Source organism: Procambarus clarkii, chromosome 70 (genome assembly GCF_040958095.1).
Source record: "Procambarus clarkii isolate CNS0578487 chromosome 70, FALCON_Pclarkii_2.0, whole genome shotgun sequence".
Classification (NCBI taxonomy): Eukaryota; Metazoa; Arthropoda; class Malacostraca; order Decapoda; family Cambaridae; genus Procambarus; species Procambarus clarkii.
In genome coordinates, this window is record NC_091219.1 from 26,084,673 (window position 1) to 26,097,953 (window position 13,281).

At 45.7% G+C, this 13,281-nt stretch overlaps 1 protein-coding gene across 2 annotated transcripts in view; it reads left to right on the forward strand.

Annotated features, from left to right (window-relative positions):
- The window catches only part of LOC123747601 (cell adhesion molecule Dscam2), a 112,167-nt gene that overhangs the window by 66,170 nt on the left and 32,716 nt on the right, over nt 1-13,281 (forward strand). Inside the window, exons 10-13 of one of the 2 annotated variants that reach the window (XM_069311705.1) lie at nt 3,844-4,106; nt 5,280-5,441; nt 8,260-8,544; nt 10,531-10,650. In XM_069311705.1, coding sequence (XP_069167806.1) covers nt 3,844-4,106; nt 5,280-5,441; nt 8,260-8,544; nt 10,531-10,650 — 830 coding nt within the window. Of the gene's footprint in view, nt 1-3,843; nt 4,107-5,279; nt 5,442-8,259; nt 8,545-8,924; nt 9,210-10,530; nt 10,651-13,281 lie in introns of both variants that reach the window. The other variant, XM_069311706.1, reaches the window with a different exon arrangement.

Here is a 13,281-nt window from a genome sequence, read left to right on the forward strand (position 1 = left end):
TTTAATTCATAGATGCAAGTTATGTTTATTATTGTGAGTTGAGGTGAAAAGAAAGATTCACAAATGTTCGTAAATGCATGAGCATGTACATGCACGCACGCACACAGCCAGGGGGCTGGCTGGCTGAGTGGACAGCGCTCTAGACTCGTGGACCTAGGGATCGGGGTTCGATCCCGGCAGCCGGCAGAAAAACAAATGTTCAGAGTTTCCTTCACCCTGATGCACCTGTTACCTAGCAGTAAATAGGTATCTGGGAGTTAGACAGCTGCTATGGGCTGCTTCCTAGTGGTGTGTGTTGTGTGTGTGTGTGTGTGTGTGTGTGTGTGTGTGTGTGTGTGTACTCACCTATTTGTACTCACCTGTTTGTGCTTGCGGGGATTGAGCTCTAGCTCTTTGGTCCCGCCTCTCAACTGTCAATCAACTTGTATACAGGTTCCTGAGCCTACTGGGCTCTATCATATCTACACTTGAAACTGTGTATAGAGTCAGCCTCCACCACATCACTTCCTAATGCATTCCATTTGTCGACCACTCTGACACTAAAAAAGTTCTTTCTAATATCTTTATGGCTCGTTTGGGCACTCAATTTCCACTTGTGTCCCCTTGTGCGTGTGCCCCCTTGTGTTCAAGAGCTTGTCTTTATCTACCCTATCAATTCCTCTGGGAATCTTGTACATGGTGATCATGTCCCCCTAACTCTTCTGTCTTGCAGCTACGTGAGGTTTAATTCCCGTAATCTCTCCTCGTAGCTCATAGTTCTCAGCCGGGGAGAGAGTGTGTGTGTGTGTGTGTGTGTGTGTGTGTGTGTGTGTGTGTGTGTGTGTGTGTGTGTGTGTGTGTGTGTGTGTGTGTGTGTGTGTGAAAAAATAGTAGTAACAGTTGATTGATTGACGCCTCTTAACTACCATACACACCTGAAATGCTCGTGTGCAATAAACATCTACAGTTCATATTTTGAGTGTACTTTTATGCAATAAGTACTTGCATTACACGGCTAAAATACACACCCGCAATAGCATAAACTTACACTAAACATCTGTTATATATATGTAACATGCGCCTGTTACAACGTCTTAGGAATTACATATATCCGTTGATAAAGCACTGTATTGACCCCAGTCCTCGTTAATCTCTCTGCTCGTACGGTAAGGTCAATTATCGTACCACAACAACAAAAATCAGTTTTCTGCACAAAAGCTCTTGCTAAACACATATACGATATACTGTTAACCCCCCACATTAGACAACATATTTTAGGCGTCAAAATAAATATAAATTCTATTTACTGGCTGGGTTAACAAAATATTTCAGACATTTTTCACGCCGAAATTCACGTGAAACACATTTTTCACGCCGAAAATCTCGCAAAATACACATATTACTTCCCCATGAAAAAAAAAAAATCTCTACCCCCTCCCCTGGCTAAAACTCGGAGCCGAACTGTTATTATCGAACATCAGTCAGCAGGCCGGGCGAGACCCAACACCATTTGCGTCACCGACCTTCCTGAGTTGTGATTGGTCCGTCCTACTTACGCTGCTAATGATCTCTATATCTTCGAACTCGCCTGTTTGGCCTCTGGATATTGCGACCCGGTTATATTGTCGTATTATACAGCCCTCAGGCTCATATTTTCCCGCTTTTTTGTGGTCTTGTTGGGGTGGGGGTTCTGGGGAGTGGGGGGTAGGGGGGAAGGGGGGGTAGGGGAGAATGGGGGAGGGGGCGGGGGGTAGGGGAAGAATGGGGGGGGGAGGAGAGTGGGAAGTAGTGGGTGTAGGATATGGGTGGGGGTGAGGGGGGGAAGTGTCGATTTGTGTTAGCTAAATAAGAATTATTCCCCGCAGTAAATTTTTGGTTAAAGGACGCTTGCGGTCAAGGGGCCAGATTCACGAAGCAGTTACGCAAGTACTTACGAACCTATACATGTTTCCTCAATCTTTGACGCCTTTGGTTACATTTATTAAACAGTTTACAAGCATGAAAACTTGCCAATCAACTGTTGTTATAGTTATAAACAGCCTCCTGGTGCTTCGGAGCTCATTAACTGTTTAATAATTGTAAACAAAGCCGCCAAAGATTGAGAAAAGATGTACAGGTTTCTAAGTACTTGCGTAACTGCTTCGTGAATCTGGCCCAAGGACGCAGGCTAACCGCTCAGAACGACAAAGAAAACGAAAAAAAATTAACGAAGAGATGAACCACGGAGCTGAGAGAGAGAGCTGATAACGACTGATAACGACATCACTAACGTGACAAAGACAACCCAGAAAAAAAAAAAAAAAATACGTTAATACCTGCGCGGATATAATACTCGGTTGCTCCCTCTGCCTGCCTGGGTTCGAATCCTTGAGGGAGTATGAGACTTTCTGGAGAGTTATCCGTATGTACGAATAATATAAACACTCAGAATGGTGAAAAACTAGCAGATACGTACGAGGAATAATGACACTGACGTGATGATTAGCGGAATATTGGAATACTCGGTGATAAACAGGGGACAAGAGCTTAAGCCCTGCCGGCCCCAGCAATGTAATAATACCCGCCAGGTACGAGGAGGGGGAAGTGGGGGTGGGGGGATTGGGCATGGGGTGATTGGGGGTGGGAGATTGGAGGAGGTAGTTGGGATGGGGGGGGGGGAGCTTGTGGTTCGCTGGATCTTGTGTCATTTTGGGGGGAGGGATGATAATGGGTGAATGATGGTGAGGGGCGGGGGAGGCTCGCTTGACAGCTGAGGGGATAGTGAGGAAGATGGGAAGTGAGTGAAGGCAGCATCTGTGGTGATGTATATGACGATGGAGCTGATGAAGACTGGGGAAGGAGGGAAAAGGGGTCACGATGATAAGAGAACTGAAGGGATGGGGACGCTAAGAAGAGATGGAGTGATGGTGAAAGTAGCAGTAGTGATGGTGATATACCATGCAGCACTGTACGTATCTCCCGCTGGTTGTATATACGTATGAGCTGGTAGGGTCATTAGCGCGGGTAATTAGTGAGCCATCAGGAAGGGTCGCGACCCCGCCCAACTCGGGAGTGACAAACACGCTTTTGGCGGGAAAAACGTTTGGCGGGAAAAACACAATTAGTGAACAATTTGGAAGACAGATGGCGCTGGCTCACCCAGTCCCCCTTAATTGACTTTCCTCTCCTGATTCTCGCTCTGGCCGTTCCCCCTCTCAAAGTATTTAACTAATCTAAGTACCGCGGTGTAATTGAATTATTTAAGTAATGCAATTGCATAGGAAGCGAGCTATTTATTCTCATGAGACCGAGCGCTCTTTGGCTTTTCTGACGGAGAGTGGAAGGAGTTGAATATATTGACAACAACTGTTCTATTGTTGAAGGAGTTGAAGGGGGAGCCAGAGAGTGGTATACCACCAGAGGTTTACAGAAGTTATTATTATTATTATTATTATTATTATTATTATTATTATTATTATTATTATTATTATTATTATTATTATTGTTAATTGTTATTTACATGTATTTTTTTTATTTTTGTTGCCCCCTCCCCCCCTTCCCCTGGTAGGCCTATGAACCCCCACAAGATGCTCCAATGGCAAATTATAATGCTGATGATTGTTAAATATAATGTAGCAGTATAACTGTTTAGTAATTAGGTTAATGGCTCAGTCGGGTCATTCGTTTGTCTGATGATTTCATTGGTGGGTTGATGGCGGTGGTGTGAGGTGATTGGTGGGCTGTTGGCGGGGGTGGGAGGTGACCCCCCCCCTGCTTGCCGTGCCCCACACCCCCTGCCTGCCGTGCCCCACACCCCCTGCCTGCCGTGCCCCACACCCCCTGCCTGCCGTGCTCCGCACCCCTATAATACACACTGTGTTGCAGGTACGTGAAGGGGCAGTACGTGTCGGCGCACGGAGAGGTGATCAGCCACGTCAACATCAGCACGGTGCACGTGACGGACGGGGGGACGTACACGTGCACGGCGGAAAACGGTGCTGGGCGCGTGGTGCACTCGGCCCGTCTCAACGTGTACGGCCCGCCGCACGTGCGGCCCATGGGCCAGGTGTCGGCCGTGGCCGGGGAGACCTTCCTCGTCACGTGCCCCGTGTCCGGCCACCCCGTGCACAAGATCACCTGGAAGAAAGGTACGTGTAACTACCTCGTGCACAAGACCCCATTTAAACAAGGTACGGCTAACTATCCCGTGCACAAGACCCTATTTAAACAATGTACGTCTAACTTGCCCGTGCACAAGACCCTATTTAAACAATGTACGTCTAACTACCCCGTGTACAAGACCCTATTTAAACAATGTACGTCTAACTACCCCTTGTTTAAGACCCTATTTAAACAATGTACGTCTAACTACCCCTTGTATAAACTCTGTATAAAAGGAACGTCCTCACTAAAAAAATACGTTTCTTCCATTACTAACATCTTCTGTGTTAAATATAGTAAATACATTTAACATAAGTGGTGGGTGATCAATTAGAAGGAATTGTTCTACTGTTAGTGGTAGATTAATGAGCAATCCTCAATCTCCATCTTTGATGTTGTCTTTACTCTAAGAAAGAGATAATTTACAATCAGGTGGCAGAAAGGGAATTGGTTGAGTGACCATTGTGGAACACATTGTTGAAAACATTGAGCTTGCAACACCTGTGATATAATCCAAGTAATCCTGGCTTTGAAGAGTGTTGTAACTGAGGGATTATGGCTCTATTTATTACCATAAATGTCATACGTTTGTCAGCAAACACAGGATTACTTTGTGTCAAAGAAATTTGAGATATATATATATATATATATATATATATATATATATATATATATATATATATATATATATATATATATATATATATATCACTGGTCTCATAAGGGATTTTTAACATGGTGAGAGATTAGCACAAATTATGTATTGGATAAAAATATATTTCACACATTACATAAGGAGAATTAAGCTGTATATCTTTTGTGCTTCTGTCATCGAGGTTACTACAGTCCAGCATTGAGACCACACGTGCAGAAAGGCTGCTATAGTGATAGCAAACAATTCCAGTTCTGGAAGAATTCCAATCCTGGAAGAATTCCAATCCTGGGAGAATTCCAATCCTGGAGTTCAAATTAAAAAAATTCCTAGGTTTCAAGGACTCGAAGAAAACGTTCTTATCCAGTAAGCATCAGGTGATACTAAACTAGATCCTGATCTCGGAGGGTTGATAACAGATTTTGTGTACACAGAGGAAGGGTGGACTAGGGAGCGAGCCTAGGGAGTGTCTCCATAACGTGTCTCTCTCTCTCTCCTATCCCCACAGACGGGGTCCGGCTGCCCACCACCCACCGACAGAGGGTACACGCCAATGGGACGCTGGTGGTGGAGCAGGTCACCCGCGGCACTGACGACGGCCAGTACTCCTGCACCGCCTCCACCAGGCAGGGCCTCTCCGACACCCAGCTCCTCACCGTCCGCGTCATGGGTAGGTCTTGGGGCATCCTGGGACAGCCTGGGGCATCCTGGGGCATCCTGGGGCATCCTGGGGGAGGGAGACACCCAGCTCCTCACCGTCCGCGTCATGAATAGGTCCTGGGAGACTGCTGAAATTCAGTAGAGTCCCCTGGGGAACATTTGTAGCGCTGCGCGAAACATGGTAGCGTCCCCCCCTGAAGAGACTGGCCCCTAGTGAGAGTGGTAGTGCATCTGGGAACGCTAATGATGTCCCTAGGAAGATCAGTAATGTCCCTGGAAAGATTGCAGATATCTATGAGAAGAGTGGTAATGGTGTTAAGTGTCCTTGGGAAGATTGATGGTTTTCTTGAGATGATTGGTAATGTCCCTGAGAAAAATGAGCAACGTCAATGTGAAAGATTGGGACTGTCTGTAAGTGTTCCTAAGAATGTTGCTAGGGGACCCTCTGAAATTTTGTAGCGTTCCATGAAGGTGTATTCTTGTACACAAAACGGAGAGGCCAGGTGTATGGAAGGAAGTTACTGAAGACGGAAGTATGGAAGACGCATTTTTGCTAAGTTCACTTTAGCATCCATAGAGGTAGAGGGAAGATAAATACAAAGGGTTTCGGCTTCCACTAAAGCCGAAACCCTGGTTCGGTTAGGTCCAGGACGGACTGAAACCTCGTCGTCCCTTCACCTTCTAGTGTGTGGTCTGGTCAACTTACATACATAATATTGGATTTAAAGATAGAGATAGTACATACAATACCTAAAGCCACTAGTACGCATAGCGTTTCGGGCATTATTGAAACACCTTCAGTAAGACAAATGTTTTGTATTGTCTTTAAATTTACACTTGGGGGGGGGGAATATCATTTTCAGTGCTATCAGTATATTGGTGGAACGACAACATCTCTCTCTCAAGTTGCCACACAGCGCACAGGCAACGAGACTCCAATACAAATAACATCATTCCTACACGTATGCAGACTATCATAGGGAACATACTGACCACCAACACCGAATACTCGACCAGAAACAACAGCAGGAGATTGAACATAGCTAAAGTATTTCATATCCAATCACGAACACCCTATAGTTGCCATCTAGGAACGTTCTTCCGTCGCCACAACCAAAAATGAACTGACTCCCCCCACCGTTCCTGTCCACCAATGACTGGAACGGTGGCAATATAGACGGCAACATTAACCATAATATAGGTTAATCCTGTCATCTCGACAGGGCACAACCGCCTCTCCTCTCAACACACTCACCTACACTATATATCAATTTATATTTTTAATTCAATTTCCCTCTGCCTCTAAGAATGCTTAGTTACGTTTTGTAAAATGTGTCAGTAAAATTAATGTGATCTTGTGCTTAAAATCAACTTTGGAGAGTTGATCTGACCTATTTGATAATATTCAAGTTTCAATAGCACATATATAGAGCAAAGACTGCCTCTGAAGACTGCTTAAAAAAGGACAGATTATATATATATATATATATATATATATATATATATATATATATATATATATATATATATATATATATATATATATATATATATATATATATATATCGAAAAGATAAAACACAAACTATTTATACAGCTTCAGCCTTTCCAAACTAACTATTGTAGTTTTTTTCCAGATTTTTTGATGTAATGTATTTGTTGATTTTCATATATACAGTATATAAATTTGTGTCCTGGCTAGCTAAATCTCATTAAGACAAATACGCGACACAGCAAATCTCTAACGATCAAACTGTCGATATATAATTGAATTAATGTTAATCCACGAACACCACCCAGATTACATGATCATTTGTCAAAACAGATTAACTGGCAGTTAGTAAGTCACATTTAGTTCATTGTTGTCAACATAGATTAGCTGATGTTATCACAAATCAGCTGATGAGTATCAACACAGATCAGCTGATGAGTGCCGGCGCAGATCAGCTGATGAATGTCAACAAATATCAACAAAAGGGTGCCTGAATATAATGATATAAGTTAGTGAGGTAGACAAGCACACCTCATTAGGGTTAGGTAGGCTCATAGTTCTTCAGTTGGGAGACTCATTAATGTAGCACCATTAATGAGTTCCATTAATGTAGGAAGTATAGAGGCATAGAGCAGCAGCAGGAAGTATAGAGGCATAGAGCAGCAGCAGGAAGTATAGAAGCATAGAGCAGCAGCAGGAAGTATAGAGGCATAGAGCAGCAGCAGGAAGTATAGAGGCATAGAGCAGCAGCAGGAAGTATAGAGGCATAGAGCAGCAGCAGGTAGTATAGAGGCATAGAGCAGCAGCAGGAAGTATAGAGGCATAGAGCAGCAGCAGGAAGTATAGAGGCATAGAGCAGCAGCAGGAAGTATAGAGACATAGAGCAGCAGCAGGAAGTATAGAGGCATAGAGCAGCAGCAGGAAGTATAGAGGCATAGAGCAGCAGCAGGAAGTATAGAGGCATAGAGCAGCAGCAGCAGGAAGTATAGAGGCATAGAGCAGCAGCAGCAGGAAGTATAGAGGCATAGAGCAGCAGCAGGAAGTATAGAGGCATAGAACAGCAGCAGGAAGTATAGAGGCATAGAGCAGCAGCAGGAAGTATAGAGGCATAGAGCAGCAGCAGGAAGTATAGAGGCATAGAACAGCAGCAGGAAGTATAGAGGCATAGAGCAGCAGCAGGAAGTATAGAGGCATAGAGCAGCAGCAGGAAGTATAAAGGCATAGAGCAGCAGCAGGAAGTATAGAGGCATAGAGCAGCAGCAGGTAGTGATATAGAGGAGCAAGAGAGACTGGAGGAGGAGGTCGGCAGCCTTACAGAGAGAGAGGTATGTTACAGTGGCGCCGGTACTCCAACCATTCCACTTCGAAGAGAAGTTACAGGCGGGCGACCGAGCGGGAGTGACCTGCCTGGTGAACAAGGGTGACCCGCCCATCACCTTCACCTGGGAGAAGGACGGCCGCCCCCTGCAGGAGGTGGAGGGCGTCTCGGTCTCCAGCATGAACGACTACTCCAGCGCCCTGATGATCAGCAGCCTCACCGCTCTCCACACCGGCGAGTACACCTGTCGCGCCTCCAACCAGTGGGCTCAGGCCACCCTCTCAGCCGCCCTCGCCGTCAATGGTACGCCCACGCCCACAGGAGCTGCACCATCAACACCAAAACTCACATAAATCAAAAAAAAATAAACTTACGCTTCTTCTCTCCACTTTTTTCAAGAACAAATTTATTGACGTGTTTGTGTTGTCGGAGAACTTATCGACGGGGTCACTTACCGCGACTGTTTTTTCCCGCCTTTTCTTTATTCCCCCGCTCTTTATTCCCCCTTTTCCAACCACGCCAATTGCCTTGTTTCCCCCTCTTAGTGGGGGGGGGCGGGGGCGGCCGCCGTGACCTCCCCCCCCCCTCTCACAGGCTCGTGTACCAACATTGCATATGACAAATTATTTCGTGTTTTTCTCCTGCCCGCGTGTGGTGTGTGTGTGAGTGTGTGTGTGTTGCAGTGCCGCCCCGCCTGGCCCGCCTGGCCTTCCCGGAGGGGACGCGCGCGGGGATGCGCGCGCAGGCCACCTGTCTGGTGCAGGAGGGCGACCAGCCGCTGACCCTCGCCTGGGCGAAGGACGGCCGGCCCCTCGACCCTCGCCTCGACGTCCGGACCTCCCAGCTCGACGCCTTCACCTCCATCCTGGTGATCGACCGCGCCAACGCCGCCCACACCGGCAACTATTCCTGCGCTGCCACCAACGCCGCCCGCACCACCACCACTACCTCACGCCTCACCGTCAGCGGTAGGCCTACCCACGCCCACCACTCACACACTTAGGGGGGGGGTAGACTATATATATAATATATAGTTTGACCTGACAACAGGTAAGTTTGGACGCGTGTACTAGGCCGAGACGGCTCCTAACGACACAAGACGCCTCACGCCCCCCAACTCTCGCCAACTATTATCTTCAAATGACTTGTTGCATGGACCTTTTTTTAGTGTATATTTAGAGCCAGTTTAAGATGACATGAGTTGTTGGGTGGCGAGGCTGTCTCTGCCCCGCCCATAGCTGTGCCCCGCCTCTGTGGGGGGAGAGAGAGAGAGAGAGAGAGAGAGAGAGAGAGAGAGAGAGAGAGAGAGAGAGAGAGAGAGAGAGAGAGAGAGAGAGAGAGAGAGAGAGAGAGAGAGAGAGAGAGAGGTGGAGAACACAGACTTAGTCAGGTTCAGAACACGAGATGAGGTCCTCCCTTATTACCCAATTTGCTGCAGAGGTCATTTCCCCAGCCACTGACACACACGTGTGAAGCTGACACCATAATTCACTTTCACTGCCAGCCAAAGCCGCACCATCCAGCTTGCCTCCTCCTCCTCCCCCCATACTAACCATACCACCTGGCTTGTTGTCCCTTCACCAGTCCCACCACCTGGCTTGTTGCCCCATCACCAGTCCCACTAAGCCACACTGGTGAGAAGCTATTGGGTGCATTAGTGGACCATTTCTCATCCATGGGTGACACCACCTACGTAGGTGAGGGCGGAGACAGGCAGACAGACAGACGGACACAGAGATGAAGACAGTGTGGGTCTGTGTGACGACGTCTTCCCTGCAACTTTCCCTTTGAACACATCACTCCTGCACCCACACACCAGCGGGACGCCCACACACGCCCGCGCCGCCCACACACACACGCCCGCGCCGGGGCGCCCACTGCCTGGACCAAACATCTGACTTGTAAACAAAAGCAACTTACCAATATGAACACATGATCTTATTCCTTGCCAAGATAATTATATCAGTTCTCGAAGCTTTTTCCTGTGACCAGCTTAGTTTCCCCTTCGTTATAACATTAACGTAATAATCATAGATGTTGAAGTGATATTGAACGTTGCATTACGAAGGATTAGAATTAGAATAATTATCATTTTCAAATCTGTGAACTACAGTGTGTGTGTGTGTTCCTTAATGTTTTGAATATACAGCCATGTTCAAAAACTAATTTTTTTGATTTTGAAAATACTGTTAGGAAGTATTACAGGGTCATTGAGAGTTAGTTATGGGTGCATGAACTTTATACTACTCTTGCGTGGATGGTGACCCTCTTGTTGTTACAACCCTACAGTGCCCCCTGCTTGGGTGGTGGAGCCAGCCAGTGCCAGTGTGGCTTTGGGAGGCACCGTCGCCCTCCACTGCCTGGCCAAAGGCTTTCCCAACCCCACCATCGCCTGGCGAAAGGAAACTGGTGAGTATTGACACCCTGTTTTCTTAAATTGTCTCTGGTTATACTGCTTTAGTATAGGTCTACTGAGAGGTACACACACCTGACTGTTTTGTGTAGACCTCTTGATATGTGATTCATGTGCAGGCGAGGAGTCACAATAACGTGGCTGAAGAATGTTGATCAGACCACACACACTAGAAAGTGAAGGGACGACGACGTTTCGGTCCGTCCTGGACCACTCTCACAATCGACTTGAGAATGGTCCAGGACGGACCGAAATGTCGTCGTCCCTTCACCTTCTAGTGTGTGGTCTGGTCAACAACAACAAAATCTGATTCATGCTGCTTCTTAACGCATGTTATTATAATTATTATATAATTATAATATTATAATGTAATATAATTCTCTGGGCGGTTACTACACCAACCACGCTCACACCTGACACCTGTCTGGTAGGAGTAAGACCTACCTTATCCTCTGATCTAATATACTGAGGAGACATCTGCTCGCTACACGGCCTATTGTATTATCTTCGCTACTGAACCTGAAATATTTTAATTTTTCAGGAATTATGATGTTTTTTTTAAAGGGCCTTTACAGGGCTACTTGCTTGCACTTTGGATGGTTATTAATGTCACCACTTGCTGACCAATCAACAAGTATACTTTAGTCCTGAATATTGTCCAGGACTAAATTAAGCGCTCCGTGTATTATACACCGAAAAGCAGGATAACGAGACCTTGTATCGTCATGTCTTGTCTGCCAAGGTCAGGTCTACTGACGCTGATGTCTGTGTCTGATGTCATGATGTCATGATGTCATTCATGACAACAGACGTTTGATATCATGATGTCATTCATGACATCAGACGTCTGATGTCATGATGTCATTCATCCTGAGATCACACCAATTATGATTGGCCCATTTTAACCAGGTGCGATCCTGATTGGTTGGTTTATAATTAAATTATGTCTAAAACTTTAAACAATATGGCATCTGTCGCTTTCAACCTTGCTTGCCTCACGTCACTGGAGGAAGACAAGGAATAGAGAGGACATGATAACGACGTACAAGATCCTAACGCTTGCTTGCAAGCAAGACACACCATTTAAGGACGCATGCATGTCGCCCTTCAGACAGCATAATTTGAACTGAAACTTGGGTGAGTGATCCAGCCAGCTGTTTGGCCTGGTTAAATGAACCTAAGCAAGATTTATAGTCAGTATGGAATTATTAGATTTAATTAATGATATTGGTAGATTACGTGCGGTTGGTAATGATTGAATTATATCATAATAAACATAATAATTCTAGTTATAATGAGAAAAATCGCTGGAGGAGAGCGGGGATTGAACCAGCGTCTTGGTGATTGACAGTCACGTGCCTGACTCTTGAGCCATAACATGCACGTCGTGGCTCAGGTGGTTTAACGCGTGTGTCTGCCACTCGCCAAGAAGTTATTTCAATCCGTGCTCTGATCCGGTGATTTCCCCATTGATATATCATGCTATTATGATTTCCATGTGTAATAATATTTTAATAATAATAATTATTATTATTATTATTATTATTATTATTATTATTAATAGCTCTCGTATATATATTCCGCACATATTCTTTTGTCTGATATAGATTCAGTCGATTTGTTTCTCATTATAATATAGGCAATATAGCAGGCCAAGGTACGAAATATTACTGTAATTAACTGCTGCTCATATATGAACGCATTAAAACAGAAAAAATCGTGGGCTTTAAAACTTGTTAAATCTGTATAATTAAATTAATCTACTGTAATACGGTAATAATTAGAGGATTTTACTCCATAAATGATAACAATATCATGGGTGATCAGTGAGGGTTGTGCACTCAGCTGTATGTGTGCCTGTGCGACGAGATTCAGCTCCTGGGCCACGATTTTTAGTGTAATTACTATTACTGGAATTACTCATTTCTATTACATTGGAGTAAATACATGACGAGTAATATGTGTGTACTCATGTAGTTGTGCTTACGGGGGGGGGGAGGGAATCATGAGCTTTGGCTCTTTGGTCCTGCCTCAGGTGTGTGTGTGTGTGTGTGTGTGTGTGTGTGTGTGTGTGTGTGTGTGTGTGTGTGTGTGTGTGTGTGTGTGTTTGTGTGTGTGTGTGTGTGTGTGTGCGTGCCACAAGACAGCTATGCAATAGGAGAGAAGACGGCAGAGCGTATACCGCTTGTCTCAACAATAGCTACACACAGTAACGGTGAGCCGAACCTTCGGTGACAGGAACGCGGGACCATACCTGAAGAGCAGGACCCTCACCGCTTCTTGACACCTCGAGTCCTGTGAGGTGTGGCTACATCATACCAGAGCGACGCAACGCTGGACCTCTTACCTGCCCGAACCGCAGTACTTGCCCGTGATCATTGTACCATCACAGGTCCTCCTTATTGCTTGCACCGGACACCAGGTCTGTACAGAACAGCAACAATTCTCAGGGGAAAGCATTAGGAACACGTAAGACGAGATATGAAGAGAAATAGGAAGCCTGGATGGGTAGCCAACCCTCTTGGTGTTTGGACCATCAGGGATCGAACGTCTACCCGCATGAAGCGTGACCGTCGCTCGACCGACAAGTGACTTCCTTAGCAGGAAGAGAGAGAGAGAGAGAGAGA